This window comes from Molothrus ater, chromosome 10 (assembly GCF_012460135.2).
Source record: "Molothrus ater isolate BHLD 08-10-18 breed brown headed cowbird chromosome 10, BPBGC_Mater_1.1, whole genome shotgun sequence".
Taxonomy (NCBI): domain Eukaryota; kingdom Metazoa; phylum Chordata; class Aves; order Passeriformes; family Icteridae; genus Molothrus; species Molothrus ater.
The window spans coordinates 22,588,149-22,604,748 of NC_050487.2; the positions used below are offsets into that span (position 1 = coordinate 22,588,149).

The 16,600-nt window shown below is 39.6% G+C and overlaps 1 protein-coding gene across 2 annotated transcripts; it reads left to right on the forward strand.

Moving 5' to 3' along the window:
* Positions 1-1,219: 1,219 nt before the first annotated feature.
* ZBBX (zinc finger B-box domain containing) lies at positions 1,220-15,712 on the forward strand. 2 transcript variants are annotated; one of them, XM_036389278.2, is made up of 16 exons: positions 1,220-1,403; positions 1,892-2,005; positions 3,172-3,265; positions 4,349-4,394; positions 4,528-4,637; positions 7,207-7,381; positions 8,246-8,366; positions 8,862-9,001; positions 9,212-9,315; positions 9,633-9,736; positions 10,326-10,357; positions 10,780-11,054; positions 11,677-11,836; positions 12,358-12,513; positions 13,685-13,826; positions 14,487-15,712. In XM_036389278.2, exons 1-16 carry the CDS (start codon positions 1,336-1,338, stop codon positions 14,560-14,562), a joined length of 1,917 nt encoding a protein of 638 aa, XP_036245171.1. In that variant the 5' UTR covers positions 1,220-1,335; the 3' UTR covers positions 14,563-15,712. The 2 variants fall into 2 exon arrangements, with proteins under 2 accessions (XP_036245171.1, XP_054371887.1); XM_054515912.1 differs by having other exon boundaries at positions 8,249-8,366.
* Positions 15,713-16,600: the final 888 nt, after the last annotated feature.

Consider the following 16,600-nt stretch of genomic DNA (forward strand, 5'->3'; position numbering starts at 1 on the left):
AAAGTTAACTTGTATAAATGGTATTTTTTTTTTATTAACTACTTTCCCTCCTTGAGCTTGCTCAGCTGACCTGTATTTTACTATTAAATAGCCTTTGGGCCCCTCAAATCCAGTGTGTGACCTCCTCCTGTCCAGCTGTGCTGGTCCTGCCAGCTCACATTAGCCAAGAGAAAAAACTTTCTTCTATTCAGAATTAATAGAATCTTCTTTTATCTTGGAAAGTGATAAAGGAATAATTGTTTGAAATGATGTTAAAATTGAGTGCTTGGGTTTTGTGACACAATAAGAAAAATGTTTTGTGCACAAATCTGATGCTTTGTCAGCACTGAAATGCTTCATTTTAGGTTCTGTGGCACCAGGTGTTTTAACTTCCACGTGCCATTGAGGTGTTTGGGCCCACGGGTGGAGATTTTTTGAGCACATTTTATCTGTATTAATGCTGAATTTCAGGCAGTTTTCCATTTGGGAAATTTCCAATCCTTATCGTTTCCCTAGGTCCTGCTCTCCCCAGGAAGCTGAGATCCACGAGCTGCAGAAGAGTTTCCAAGCACCCTGGCAGCTCTAAGTCTCTGCACTGTCAACTTTTGTTTCTTTTTCCATTAGCCATTATTCCATTCTTTTTCCATTATTTCCAGCAGCAGCAGGAAATGCCCAGTTTTGCACTGAGCTGCATTTATCCCACAAACATTCCAGCCCAGCAAGGCTCTGGATGTTCACCCTCAATTTAAACCCCCTGCTGTATGAATTTGCTTTTTCTGGAAGAGTATTTTCTTTTTACAACCTGGGTAAAAAAAAAAAATAAAATTTAAAAATCAAGTATTCAAAATATCGCTGAAGTCTTGAGAGGAGGGATTAGCTCTGCTCTGTGAGTTATTGTGTTCCTCTGTATCAATTTGTCTGTGACAGAAGGAATTTATCTTCCCAAATCAGGTGAGATGGTTTCACTTCCTAGCCATTGGTACAATTTTCCTCTCCTTGGTGCTTTCTATAGTTTTGGTTCAAGAAAGCTGTGTTTTAGTTAATATTAATCTGCTTGCACATGAACTTTAGGGAATTGCCCAAATGAAACAGCCAAGGAAATCTTTTCCCTGGTATCATAAATGTAATAAAAAAGGGTTTTTTTTTCTCAGTTAAATTTAATTTTCAGTTGCTCTAGGATTTTATTGGCACTTCATATAAACAAGTTTTGTGCTCCATTTCCCTCTATGTATGAGTGGTTTTGGATGTGTAATGAGTTTTTTACTGTTTTAATTTCAATCAAATTCCCATTCCAACAGGTTCCTAACTCTAAATCCTCGAAATTCTCTTTTTTCAGGAGAAGTTGTACTGGGCATCATGAATGTCAATGATTTTGTAATTCTCCCAGGCTCAAAAGCTGGAACCTCAGTGAGATTAAAAACAAAGTAAGTGCCTTCAATCTGATTGGGATTGAGATGTGCTTTCATAGTTTTTAATAAGTTTAATGCAACATTAACTGAAAGAATGGAAGAGCAAGAAGAATCATGATGTGTTTCTTTTCTAGCATTTCTGTATGCTTTTATCCACAAGCCTTTCTTTTCTCAGGCTTTAATCTACTTCCTGATTAAATTGTAGGTTTTATAACCAACCCTGTGTATCCACTGGATAATACAAGCATACTAAAGAAATCAGTGGATTGTTTATTTTAATATAATTATACACCAAACCTTTGAGTACAGGCACAGTTGTATCAGTTTGTTTGTTGGAATTTGCACTTGACCTGTCCTAAATTTTCCAGAGCTGTTTTCAGTCCTGCTGGGAGATACAGGAGGGACATGGCTATAATGACAAATTTTCCAGCTTCTTTAAAGTTCTTCAGATACCTTACTGACTTCCAGGTGACTTCTAATGAATATTTCCCTATTTCCTCCAGAACTGTCAAGGAATTGCAGCTGGAGAAAGCTCAGTTAGAAGCAGAAAACAAAGAGATGGAGAGGAGATTATTGCAGCTGCAGTCAAACATGAGCAGAGAAAAGGAAGAGAGGAGGTAGGTTCAGTTTCTCTCTGGAAAAAAGGAATCCAATGAGATGCTCCCTCCACACCTCCAACTCCCCATGTGGGATCTTTTGTAAAGTTTGGAATTTGCAATTAGATTGCAGAGAGGAGACTATTTCTTCCCAATGTTAAACTTGCTTCCTTATGACTTTGTTAATTTGAAACTCCATATGATCTTTGATCTGTTTTCCTCATTTATTCCCTCTCCCTTTTCCTCCTGGCTGGCTGGATTTGTCCCCTTAGTTTTCAAACAGGAGACAGAGTAGTTTCTCCTTGTTTATTTCTGATGTTTCTGCAGAGGATGCTGTTGATATTTTTGATCCCCTTTTACATTTGCGTGGCTTCCCAGGGAGGCCTCTCTTGCATGGTGGCAAACAGGGCTTGGAACCAGGCACAGTGTAACGAGGCAAATGCTGGGGTGAGGTTTCAATCTGAGTCACTCTGAGTGTTGGCAGATTCCTGCAACACCTGCTTCCTTTTCCTTGAGTTTCTGCCTGCTGGAATGCAAATGCCTTGGCTTTGGATGCCTTGGTGCTGCTGAGCTGTTGGCAGCTCTGTGAACACTGCCCTGAGCTGCTGGGGCAGTGTTTTCCAGGGGATGTGTGGCACTTTTGTCTCCATGGTGTTGTTGGTTTGTTCTCAAGGCCTTGTCCCTGCAGCCCCTGATAGGGTGGCAGTGCTGAGCTCCAAGGACAGGAGGCTTTGGCATTTGCAGCACTGCAATCATGGAGTGGTTTGGGCTGGAAAGGATCTGAGAGTTCCTGCATTGTTAGCAGTGCTGGATCAAGTCCTGCAGTAAACTGGGACAATGAAGGCTCACACAAATTGTACTTTTGTTTTTATTCTTCTGAAACCAACCTTTGAGAATTGATAAGTTTGGGGTTTTTTTTTTTCTAAGTTTAAGAACTTGGACCAATTTAATGGTTTAAAGATAAGCACTTTCTCACACATTTGTTGTATTTGCTGCTTTTAAAGGAGACTTGAAGCAGGTTTCAGTGGAAGAGAGTATTTATGCTTTTGGGAACTTGATTGTCCTGTAGAGAAGAATTTTATTTTTGTGATGTTTTGTTCATATTTAACAAGCTGAAGGAAACTTTTTGTGCTTCTCTTGCTTGCAGAAGGCTGAATTCTGAAGTATTTTCTTGCCTTGGTTTGTAGGAAGTTGGGTGCTTATCATTGGAAATCTGGGCAGGCAGGACCAAGGACCCCCCAAACCCGAACTGTGGCACAAAATAATGAAAACAGGAAAAAGGTAGGAAACCGTATTTTCAAGTGAAGCTATCTAAGTAAAACAAGAATTAGAACTGGATTTATGCTGCAGAACAGGAAAATTTCAAATACTGCAACACCGAAAGGTTGAGCCCCATCAGAGTAAAATTCCTGACTGCTTATATTTCCCTGCCAAGCTTCTGATTCCCTTTGAGCTGGAGGAACATCAAATTTTGTTGGGTGATCAGTTGCAATGAACAGCAAATTATCCCTGCTCCTACAGATTTAATCCTGTCAGAGTGGCACTGGTAGTGGTGGAACTCATCAGGAGCCTGGCTTTGGCTGGCTGGTGCCCAGGATGGATCTGAAATACTGAAAGGCTTTGGGTGAAACTTGGAGTGCAAATTCTCTGCCTTCCCAGATAAAATACACCACAGTTCAAGTCTTTAACTCAGTTATATTGACTCTTGTTTTATGACATCCTTGCTCAGACCTAAAAAGAAGGGATGTAGAACTTTCCTGCTAAATCTTTGAAAAATCTGGTTTTTTCTTCAGTAAGTACAAATGGGGTACTTATCTTCTTTCGGAAAAATCTGTGGCAAATTTTTTAAACTGGCAGAAAATGAGAACTCAATAAAATTGCCTCCTTGTCTGTGAGAGGAGAGGATCAGAATGAAAAGGTTTTCTTCACACACCTCTTTCCCTTCCCCATTCTCTGAGACAAGGAACTCGTAGCTGTTGCTGCTTCAAGGACTTGAGGTTTCAGCTGGGGTGGCTGAGGAGATGAATGGGCAGAACTTTAAAAACAGCAAAATTAAAATAAGGGGTGAGTGAGGGGTAGTGTGGCTGCAGGATGAACTCAGTTTGCAGGGGAAAACTGAGGAGCAAAAATGCTGAAAATATGAATTACTGGGATGTTAAATCATGGAAGGGCTATGTGGACAATGTTTTGTGTTTGGGGAGGGAAACTGGTCCTGGGCTTCATGGCTGTCATGAGCAGTACATGGAGTTTTCTCTTTAAATGCATGCCCTATCTCCCTAAAATAATTTTCATTCTGTAAAACTTGCTGTTTGTTCATTAGCATTAAAACCTTGTACAGATATATGGAAATATTCTTTCCTCTAGGTTTCTCCACAAAGAGTGAAGTTACAAGTACTCAAACAGATTCAAGGTAAAGACATCTTCCTTAACCAAATAATTCTGATAGATTATTGCTTTGTAGAGGTTGCTGCAATTAAACACTGAAGAAATCAGAGAGTGGAACATTGGATTAGTTGAGATTTTTGTTGTTTGTTGTGTTTCAGAGCCAGTGAAAAAACCAGTCAAGCCTAAAAGAGGAAATGTGGTAGCTCATGAGAAGTTGGGAGTGAAGGGGGTGGGCTATGGACCACCTGAAATTAAGGGTGGCCTGCTGGTAAGTAAATGGTTAAAAACAACTCACAGGCAACACAATTTAATGTGTGTAGAATGTTTTTGTGTCACTTTCTCTCTCTGATAATTACTTAGTGCCTGTAAAGTAAGAGAGATTTTACAGACTGCTCTCCCTGAATGCAAGAAACAGATGAAATGGTTCTGTTGTCAGAACTGTGACCACTTCTTTAACTGGTAACTGTTAAAGAATTTATTTAAACTCTGTTTTTATTAACTTTCCCAGCATGTGACCATGGCTGAAGGAGGCTGATCTCATCCTTAACTAAAGAACACTTCTTTGTGATTAAAGAAGGATGTGTGGTTGCAGGCAAAGGGGCCAAAATTAAGTGGTCCGTGAATATTTTGTAATTTTAAATCCTTACATAAAGCATGTGTTGAATTCTGACTGATTTCCAAGCTGGCACCATCGTTAGCTGTGTTATAGTGGAAATTTCTATTATCAAGTACGAGGTGATTTCTATTTAATTAAGGGTATTCTTGCCTATTAGCAAGTAGGAAATAGGAAACAAATAAGAAATAGGAAAGCCAGCCTCCAAAGTGTGGTGTAGCCTCATACAACTCGATTTTAAAGTAATTTATGTGAAGCTCCACTGTTGAATAAGAAAAGAACATTTTTATTCTAAAAAAGAATAATTTCTCTTAGGGTGTGGAGGGAGATCTCTCTGTAATACACGATGTGATTTTTTTTTTCCCCATTTTTATTAAACCAGTTGGAACTGCTAACCCTCCAAAGGAACTGATATTTTGTGCGTGTCTTTGTAACGCTTTTCCTTTGGGGAAAAAATACGCGCGGATTTGGAATTTAAGAAAACTTGCCAACAAAAAAACCGCGGGGATTTTGCTGCCGTGCTCCTAATTTCACTCAACAAAGACCTTGGCACACCCCCAGCAGCGCAGATCGCGCGTGTTTTGTTTTTTTCCCAGCGGCTTTTTGGGGAGCGCTCCCGGCCCCGGAGCGATCCCCGGAGCGCGGGGGCGGCTGCAGTGCCGGGGCCGGCCGCTCGAGGGCGCTGCGCCCCCGCGGGACGCTGCGGATCCCGGAGCGCGGATCCCGCATCCCGGGGAACCCCGCGCTGGCAGGGATCCAGCCGGAGCAAGAACGGGGCTGGAAATCCGTGCTGCTGCGGGGAAGTGAGCTGCCAGTCGCTGGAGTTGTTCCCTGCTGATCCTCTGTTCACACAGTGAACTTCGTGCCCTGCTCACCCCGCACTGCAGTAAGGGGATGGGGGAATGCCCTGGATGTGCGGATACTGACACCTTTAACAGCCACTGTTTATTGCTTTTGCGAGCCACAAGTGCCATTGGATGTGCAGCCAGTCCCTGGATCAGTTAAAGCACAGGGCAGGTGGAAAGAAGGGTTTGGGAAAACATCCTGAGGGTGTAGGGGCTGCTGATGTTTTGTGATGGTGTTTGCAGGGGTCTTAGGGTGAGGGAAGAGATGAGAATGTTGACTCCATGTTTTAGAAGGCTTCATTGATTATTTTATCATATATATTATATTAAAACCATACTAAAAGAGTAGAAGATATGACTTCATCAGAAAGAATGATAACAGAGGGTTATGACTGACCGAGGCAGTCTGGACGGCTGGACTGTGATTGCTCATTAATTAGACACAACCACATGAGACCAATCCCAGATGCACCTGTTGCATTCCACAGCAGCAGATAACCATTGGTTACATTTTGTTCCTGAGGCCTCTCAGCTTCTCAGGAGGAAAAAATCCTAAGGGAAGGATTTTTCAGAAAATATCATGGCTACCACGTTTGACTCTCATCTTTCTGCCTGTACCTTTGCTGCTTTGTTGTGGTAAGAGCAGGTCACTCACTTGGAGAATGTGTAGACAAAGGATTTTTTTTTCCCATAAATACATTAATTATTTCATGGTTTTGCTTGATAATAATCCAGGAGTTGGTAATGAAAACCTTTCACAGTAATTTTCTTTGTTCTAATAAAGGTTGCAAAACCACTGGGTTGAAAGTCCCAGTGTAGGAGTGTTTTTCTCCTTTCGTAGCTGTTTTCAATCAATCTCATCAATTACAGTTTGGACTTCCCTGGACTGCTGTATTAATGGCTATCCCAGTTAGCCCCTTAAATGACCATTTTCCTCTTGCTGACCTCTCCAGATGTGCCCCTGTCCACTGGGAAGCTTCAATAAGCAGCTCTTCATTAGTAAAGCACATAGCTCATAAATTCCTTTAAATGAGACATGCTGCATTAAGTGCCTCATTTAATCCATTCCTACAGGTGCTGTCCATGGCTTTATATCCAAAACATGGGATGTGGGTGTCCATGGCCACTGCTCTGATACCAGAAACCTTTAAAAGCAGGGGTTTTGTGTGTCTGGTAATAAAAACTTTGCCTTTCTTATTTAGTTCTTGATAGGTTTTTGCAGTTAATTGTGAGCAGGATCATATAAAATAGGAGTGATCTTGATTACCAGGTAGCTCAGCAGAGCCCAGAAAAGTGAGTGCTACAGTTCCACAGCTGACACTAAAAATGTTGCTGCTCCTCAGAAATGCTTTATCAGTAACGTTGTGGAACTGATTTAGGAACCAGCCTCAGCATCAACCAGCGCGAGCCCTGGGAAGCAGGACCAAGGATTGCTGCTGAGTGGTGCCTTTGATGAGAAGGCATCTGCAGAGTCTTTCCAGGAAGCTTTGCTTCAGTGGAGGAGAGGTGAGAGTGATCCTGGAGGAGGCCTGTGTGCCAGTGAGGTCCCATCAGGTATGGTTTGTTCTGGTTAGGACATTTTAACTACAATAGGAGCCCTTTGGGAGAGTTAGATTTTAGATTAATGAAGGCAGATATTATGTGAAGCTAAGAAAGCCCATTTTACTCTTTCTCAGTGTGTCTTCATTAATAACAAACATCTCTGAAGGGTTTTTTTAATGCTATGCAGGGTGTTTAGCTCAGTTTTTGTAATGATCCCTGGCAGTGGCCAGGATGTCCAGCCCATGTCCCTGTACCCTCCCATGGCTTTGTGTCTCACGTGGCACTTCAGCATGAGCTGCAATGCTCAAACATAAAACCAGTTTCAAACTGAGGCAAGGAATGTGCAGGGCTCAGGATTTTGTGTGTTCTATCCAAGTACATTTTCTGCTTGCCTTCCACAGGCTCTTAATATTTCTTTGTCCCAATGAAAAGCTGCAATCAGCTGAAGTATGCATGGAAAAATATGGAAAATTCCTCTGGTCTGATTGGATTTGTGCAAATCCAATCTGTGTCTTGTTCCTCTAGTCCACGGATGGTGGTTTTTCTCTGTGCCTTTTTGTACAAAATAATATTAAACTGATTTTTTTCCTTTTTCTCTTCTTTTCTGTGGGGTTTTGATCTGTGGAGTCATGGATTTCCATCTCCCCCACTCTTTCTATGGCTGCAGTGTGTAATCTGTAATAGATGAGTTTTTATGGCTGCTCCCAATACTGCCTGTGTTCTGTAAATATAATATTGCTGGCCATTTAAATTTTGGAGTTATGTGAAGACTGAACTAAGCAGGCTCAATGTGATGTTCATTCAAAAACAATGTAGGTAAAGAGGACATTTATAATGCTAAACAGCTGTATTTCTTTTTACAAATAACTCTGACAGAAGCTGTGGGGAATTGTGAGGTACAGACCAGTGTTAGTGCTCTGAAGGAACCCATCCATGTGGAATTCCAGAAGGATGGCCTGAGCTACATGGAGAAACTCCTGCTGAAGAAATACAGAAGGTATTGTTGCATTTGCTGCTCCTAATGAGAGAATTCAGAAACACCGAATTAACAAAAATCTAAGTGAAACTTTTAAAATATTAGATATATTATCAAGAGTCAAGGGGAGTGTATACAGGGAGATTTATTTTAATAAAATACCAGACTTGATCACTTGATAGTTCAGAATTCCTGCAAAAGAAGTATTTAGAGAGATTCTCTTTGCTATCAGTTTATTGTAGAATTTGAAGACTGGTAATGATATTTGGCTACTTGATTTTGGGGCATTTGCTACAGGAGTTTTATAGAGAAAAGGAGTTTCCAGGATTCTTTTGTGGGCATTACAGAGTTGTTTTCTGAGTTCTTGAGAAGCAAGTCACCTCAATGAAGTTAGGAGGAGTTAGTTAATGCTGCTGCAGTAAATTGGCTGGTAGGGTTTTTCCTTTTTTTTTTTGTGATATATTTTTAAAAGTATGACTTTTTAAGATTGATTTTTATTTTTTTTCCCTGTTTCAGAACTCCAGTTGATCAATTTTTTGCAAGTTGCATGAAAGATTCAAGGCCTGTGCAAGCCGTGAGTGTTCAGCAGGATGGGGCTGAAGGAGGAGGACAAGGAGATGATGATGATGATGATGATGACATTGAGGAGTTAACAGGTGTAACAGATTTCCATTTATTCAATCCAAAATACCTTTTCCTTGAGATTTTTCTATGATTGCTGAACATTTCCACTCTTAACTAGTTTGCCAAAAGCAATAATAAAAGGAGAAATTTGTGGGTTTTCCATAATGAACAAAAACGTTGCATTTTTGAGTGTGTTTTGAACAGGAAAAACTGAAATGCATGAAATTATTTATATTTCACAGATGAAGAGGTGAAGAAATACTGGGCATCTATTTATAGAGCTGAAGAATCCAACACTGTTTCTGAAAATGCAGAGTCCTCTTTGCAAATTGAGTTCCTTGATGATGTGAGTACTGATAAAGGACTTGATGAGTCTCAACAATGAACTGATTTGTTCAAGTTTTGATCTGTTGAATGTTTAAAGTAGCAGCAGTTAAATAACTTCCAATAAGGAGGAATGCTCGTGCATTGTTTGTTTTCCATACAAATGTGGAAAACTGATAGTTCCAAAAGTTCCCTGTGCTTTTTTTCTGTTGTGTTCAGGAACCTGCACTCTATGGGATTTATACACAAATAAAGTCTGGCAGCTTCTCAGCAGTCTTAATTTTTTTTTCTTTCTTTTTAAAATTTTTATATTATTTTTTATTTTTGTTCTTTATTCAGTCTCAAAGTGAGGACTTGGAAGAATCTTCAGACTCTTCAGTGGAGGAAACTGGAGATGTGGGAATGAATAAGCAAGGAAAAACTGACCCACTGGAGGGTGGAAGGTATCAGAATGCAGAGACTGTGGGAGAGGAAATAATCCCAAATTTGTGCTAGTTCCTGAGAAATGGAGGCTTTTCTTTGCCTGCAGGCAGTTAGATTTGAGTTATGTGTGCAGTGTTCAAAGCCACTAAGGAATATTAACTGCCTGTAACTAGAGAGGCATCACTTTGAAATCCTAACCCATATGGGTAAGATGCATTTCTTTGCACTTGCCTGTCCTGAGTTGTAGTAAAATTCTCTTTTCTGAGCTCTTACCTCAGCAGGATCAGGAATTCACATACAGACTTTACCATGGATCAGTGCTCTGCCCATTGAAGATACTCTTACTTAACTGACCTTGTAATTCCAGACAAAAACAATAACTGATACATCTGCAATTCTTCTGATCTCCCAACACTTATTGGATTAACTGTGACCTGGTTTGCTTTTTGTATCTTTCTGCTCTTTCCCCTCCTCTACCAAAGCTCAGCATTTGCAGACTAGGACACAGAACCAGCCCCTTAAAAGTGAAATGGGTATAATGGGAAAGTCTTCTCTGCATTTCACTTCCTCAGCTGAAACTTAATAGTTTTTACTTTTTCCTCTCAACAGAAATCCTGTTTCTCCTAAAGAAATTTCTCAAGGTAAACGTGAGAAGTTCTTTTTATGAAAATACATAAATGTGTTCAGTTTATCCTTCTCATATAGGTTGGGGTAGTCAGCTACAGTGGGCTGAAAAGTAATTAAAGATCATTAAATTATGTCCCATTCTCTGGGCTATCACAATTTGATTTGATTGCAGTTTGATGGGCTGTGTGAGCACTGTGATAAATACCTATAACAAAGAAAACCAACTTACAGAATCATTCACAGCCTGCTAAGATGGATTTCAAACTTTATAGTGCTTTTAAGGAAATTTTAATAAATTTCCACAATTGCCTTTCTTTAGCTTTAGTGGAGATTTTGTATTTTATAAATTCATGAAGAAAAAATGGTTGACTTGCAGGTTATAATTAATATTCATTACAAGTATTGCTATTTTCACGATTGTGTTGTACTTCTATAGAAAAACTGATTGTCTGCAGCGATCTTGAAATAAATGCAGTGCAGGAGGAGAGCATTGAACCAAAGGCTGGGAGAGGATCCCTGAGCTCCTGTGGACTTGCTGAGGAGATCTCTGAGCCCACTGAGGGGGTGAGCAAAGATCTCCCTGGGGCTGACCTGAGGAGCAGCAGGGATCTGGAGACAGAACTGCAGCAGAGCAGGAGAGAGCCACAAGAACTGGGCAGGGTCTGCAACGCCCAGAGCTTGGTCCTGCCTGGAACTGCAAAATCTTCAGCAGTAAGTGATGGTGTCTTTAATTGCTGAATAAATTAGGAATGGTGCTTTATCCCTTTAGATTTAGGGGATTGTCACTGCCTGCCATATTTGATATGCAGGGGATGAAAGGCTCCACTTTGTGGTGTCAGGTTTTCTGTTTAGCTTCAAAAACTTCTCAGACATAAAGAAGGTGTTGGAGGAGCAGCTCTTCCCATGTTTGTATTGACAGTACTTCACCTCTTGTCTGAATGACCAAAAAAGGTGCTCTATCTTATCTAACAAATTATTCAGATCCTCATTTGCTGAAAATAAAATTAAAAGCAAAAACAAAAGATGGAAAGGTTAGGACATTGATTTGGAGTCATTGGTAAACAGTGGTCACCTTCCTTTATGTACCTAAAAGTGAACACAAAGAAAATCTGCTTTTCATGTCCCTAGTGAAAAAACAGACTCAAGCTCTCACAACATGAGAAGTTTTTAGGATTTTCAAGCATATCTTGAGCAAAAACATCATCCTCATGAATATCTATTACAGCTGGCTGTCCAAATCAGTCTGTGCTCTATGAAAAGAGCATTTTATTAATCTAAACTTGCTGGGGTAATTATAAAGTTTCCTGTTTGTAATCTCTCTGTTTTATTCAAGTTACAGGATGTAGCCAAAAGACAGAAATGTGGTTCTGCATCATATCAGGGACTTGAAGGTTTCTTTGTTGTAGGTGCAAACCCTAAACAAGAAAAGCTGGAGGCCCCTTCTTCCCTGTCTGCTGCCTCCAGCCCTAGGGACAGGAGTATCCCTTTTCCAGGTACTGTTGTGTGAATAAATCCTCAAAAATATACATATTTATCATCTTTTTACAGTTCCCTTCCATCCAGCTTGCTTTAGGAGTCACTTCAGGGTGACAGCCATGCCACATAAGTGGTGCTGGGCAAGGAGAAAATAAAGTCCCTACTTTGAGGCAGCCTAGTGCCATAAATTTAATCTTTATAATTATGATTAAACTGTATATGATTATATTGATTATAGTATGTATTATGTATAATATATAATAGAATACAAATGTAATTATTTATATTGGTATATCCCCTGATAATAGAGTTCCATGAAGTTCCTATTGCTTTCCATGGTGTATATGAAACAACAAGTGAACATCATTAATCTGATTAAATCTATCACTTGAAATCAGGCTTTTGGTCTGTTGCATGTCTGTAAAAAAAATTGTGTGTCTTCTTTAATCTGCACATTACTCTTCCTATATTTGCTGCATCTAAATGCATATTAACACAAAACCTGCCAATAATTTCCTGTAATAATGTTGGATTTCAGGAGATGAGCAGTGGGTTTCTGAGAGGAGCCTGAGTGAGTGTGCTGACGACTCTGTAGTTCAAGGTGTCTTGGAAAGTCAGCTGAACAGAGCTGCAAAAGCTTTCCAGGCTCAAAATCAACTTTCTCACCTGATGGCAGCATGGATGCCATGGCCAGGTAGGCACAGCCACAGCTCTGAGAACCTAATTAGGTTAATTTTAATTGAGGAAAATGAAAATTTTCCACAAAATTTTAATTTTCCGCAATTAAAATTGGAAAATTGAATTTTGTTTGAGTCGGTCATTTCTATATCTTCATTTGTGTATTTGTATTTTGGGGTTTTTTTAACAGGCTTTTTATTTTATATATATATATATATATATTTATATATATATATAATATATATTTTTGTATAAATACATATTTATATATTTATATTTTATATATTTTATTATTTATTATTATATATTATTATTATTTATTTATATATGATATTATATTATTATTATTATTATATGTTTTTTGTATATTTGTATTTTAGTGGTTTTTTGAATAGGCTTTGGTGTTAAAAAATACCTCTTTTCAGCTCTCCCCAAGAATTCTTTTTATTTAGCTTAGTTTCTGCTTCTGCTGCTGCCCTTTTACTCCACTCTTAGCTTGAATATTTAGAGAACAAACCCTCTAGAAGAAGTTTCTGTATTTGTGTGTGTTGGTTGTCTCTGGTACAATTTGGGAGTGATCTAATAAAGGATTTCTTCTGCTACAGAAGCAAGTCTGATTATATGAACTCTAGGAAACAGGGACTCAAGTAATAACTGTATCTGCACTTTTGTGTTACCTTTCTCAATTTCAACTGTCTCCATCCCAAGAAATGTAGCTCTGCATTATTTCTCACATCAGGAGCAACCAGGTTGACATTTTAATTTAAATAATGCTGTGTGCAGAAATCGAAGCTGTCAATTTTGAATCCCAGGAAAATATTGGAAAGGGTCTATATTTTATTCATGTTAGTTTAAATGAAAGAAAAAAAAAGAACCAAACTTCAGAGCTTTCTGCAATCATTGTGTCTCCCCTCACACAAAATTTGTGGCATTGTGCAGAATGCTTAAATCATGTATTTCTTTTCTGAAAGATACTTCTGAAGTAGGAGGTGGTGAATTTATAGGTGTTAATAAAGAACTTACAAATACACTGGAAAGTACAATCTTAATTTTTTAGTAGTGATATTTTTCATTAGCTAGAGTTGGTTTGAGACTTTTAATGGCAAGTTTTTTTTTTCAATATTTTGAATTTTTTTTCAAGCTGGTAATGAGGATACTGCATCTTTTTGTTCATATTTGCTCCTAAGACATTTCAGGCCATGAAAATCATTCCAGCTTAGCTTGTGAAGATGGAACCTCCTCCAGCAGAGCCATGGAGAAGATCTCTGGAAATGCAGATTTCCAGAGCACCCTGGAGCTGAAAGATCACGACACATTTGATATTTTTGGGTAAGTTCAACTTGCTGGCTGTGTTTTTTATGACATTTTAGATTATTCAAGATGCCAACCGTGTCAGAACTGAAATAAAAACAGCCCCAGCTCTCTTGTAATTAGCAGGTAAAGCACAATTAAAGTCAGCATGACCTGTGTGGTGTCTTGGTGTTCTAGGCCCCTTCTCAGGCAGCTCAGAGTCAGAACTGAGGGATCTATTTTGTTTTTTGGACTCCAAATGATAAATTTGGGGACTGTGGGTTTTTCAATGCATTAACACAGAGATTTATGAGGTGAATCTCTTATAACATCTGCATTCTTGGGTTGTGACTCACCATGTATTTGTTATTTTGCCTTGGACACTGAGGAGATGACTGGAGAGAAGGAAGTTGCTGAAGTTCTGTGTCTCACTGGTTTCTCACTGGGATCTCCTCCCCAGCAGGGCCAGAGGAGCACTGAAGGGAGCTCCATGCTGTGTGCTTAGAGCTGATTCAGAGATTTGGGACAAAAACTGAGGGAAAAGCTGAATTAGAGTAGCTTGTACTGCCAACATCTCCAGGAAAAGCTTTTTGTTGTGCCTTTTAGTTCAACACATGTGAACATACGTCAGCAGGGCTTAAAGCAGAGAACTTGGGCAATTGGAGGCACTGGAAATCACTGGGGTGTGTTTCTTTTCAGGGACTGGGAGGAAAGCCAAATGGATGCTGAGGAAGCAATTCTGGAGGACAAACAGCAGGTTCTGGCATTGCAGTGAACATGGAAAAGTCAGTTCTGTCTCCACCTTTGTATGGTTCAGAACCAAGAAGATCAAGAGGTGTTTTAAGTTCTGCACAAGACATCATTTACTAAGGAATATTCTGCAAAGTTGTCATTAAAACTTCTTGAAAATACCTTGATTTGGTTTTTTAAAAATCCTTACTATAAAGAAATAACAGAATAAAATATCTTCTCTTGTGCTGCTATTTTTAGGATTGTTTTATTTATTGTTTTTAATTCAATTTAAGTTTCCTTGTCTGCAGGTGGAGTTCTGTGTCTCCAAATGTGGTTTTATGTGGCCAAGCTGGAAAGTGGCACACCAGGGGTATCAATGGGATAAACTGGGGTTTCTGTAGGACCAGGTTTGTGGTGAGAAGCACAGGAGGAGTCCCTGAGGTCAAGTACCCTTTGTCACACGTTTTAGAAGGGACTGCACCTTGCAGAATAGAATTGAACAGCTCTCCACTGGACATTGAACTTCTCCTGCCACATTCCTTTCTTCCCAACTGCAGCAGGGAGCCCAGAGCAGCAGCAAACCTGTGCTCAGAATCAAATGGGAGTGAATTCCCTTTCTTTCCCTGCTCCAAAATTCCAGTTCAGATGGATCTGTGTCCAGGCAAATCCTGCGATTTGCAGCTGTGCAAATCACAGCTGTGCTGTGAGTTACTGCCTTACAGGCCTTTGATAATTAAAAGAACAAAGAGGAAATGCAGTTCAAATCGTCCTGGTTGGTTTGAATTTTAACAAACAGCCCCAAGTGTCCTTTTGAACTTGCTCTATTTGTGTTGTATAAAAAGCTTTTTTCTTCCTCCTCCCCAGAAAGTGCAAGGTTTAATGCAATTAATATAATTTCTGTAAAAGGTCATTTGGCCAATGTGGTGCTTTGATGTAAAGAGGGTTTGGGGACTTTCTGCTCTTGTTGAGGAGATGCTTAATTGTACCCAGTAATTGAGTGGCTTTGAAATTACCTAAATGTTATCTTTTGCTAACATCTTTAGGGTTCTCAGAAACAGCAGCTTGCTTAGCTTGAAAGTTCTCTTTCCCTTCATGTGCCTGACTCTTTCCTCCTTTTGTTTCCTTCACTGTGGTTTTTGAGGAAATCTTCCCCCTTGTCCCCTAGTTTTGACAATAAAGGTGTATCAAAAGAAGTGACAAAGATTTCTCGTTTTGTATTGGGGAATTTTGAAAGTGGGATTAATTAGAAGCTTTTGTCTGACAATTGTTCTTAGATGTTTATGGGTGAACCACCTGGCAGAGCTCTAAAATTCATGGAAATTGTTATCCTCAAACTTTCCTTTAGGAAGAGAAGCTTTAAATTCTGCTTTTCTGTGTTCAGAGGTGGCAGGTGCCCTTCACTAATGGATCAGTGGAAGCATTCCAGTGTCTGATTTGGTTTCTGGCAGTTAAACCCACTCTGGTTTGGATTCTCTGCTGTGTTATCTGCCCCCCCCAGCAGCTCTGCACTAATATCAGGCAACACTGTAATCTTTGCAACAATTTCTTTTACAGGAAAGAGTACTTCAGCCACCCTCATTCATACAAACTAGAGGCATCAGGCTGAACAGACCATTGATTTGATTTCCTGCCTCATTTCTTGCCTTTAAGGTGAGGGCATATTTTCCACCTCAGTTTTCTTTATAGAGTTTACCATATATTGATGTTTTATTACAGCAGTTCTTTGTCAGAAATTGGGAGAATAAAATCACAAAGCAGGAGTTCTGCTTTGGAGATGGAGGCCAGTGCTTTTCTCTCATCAATGTAACCTTTCTTTTTCAGTTACTCTTCCAAATATTCCTATTACACTCATTCCACTGGCACAGGCAGCCTGACTGCTTCCATGCTGTTCCCAACCTTTTTTAACAGGAAAACTGATGAAGCAGCTGCTGCTGCAGAGTGTGCCTCGAGCCCTCAGCAGGCAGGGTAATCCTTTAAATTTGGGCTGCTTGGAGATAACCAGAAAGTCACTGAGTGCTTTCAACATCTGATTTTCAAAGTTTTCCCTTCCTATCCCTTTTGCTTGAAAGAAAAAAAAAAAA

Excerpts from the sequence above, each read along its gene's own strand:
- ZBBX (XM_036389278.2), top strand. The coding sequence starts at position 1,336 with ATGAATGTCAATGATTTTGTAATTCTCCCAGGCTCAAAAGCTGGAACC. Across the intron at positions 1,404-1,891 it reads TCAGTGAGATTAAAAACAAA|AACTGTCAAGGAATTGCAGC; the intron begins GTAAGTGCCTTC and ends TATTTCCTCCAG. Across the intron at positions 4,395-4,527 it reads AGTACTCAAACAGATTCAAG|AGCCAGTGAAAAAACCAGTC; the intron begins GTAAAGACATCT and ends GTTGTGTTTCAG.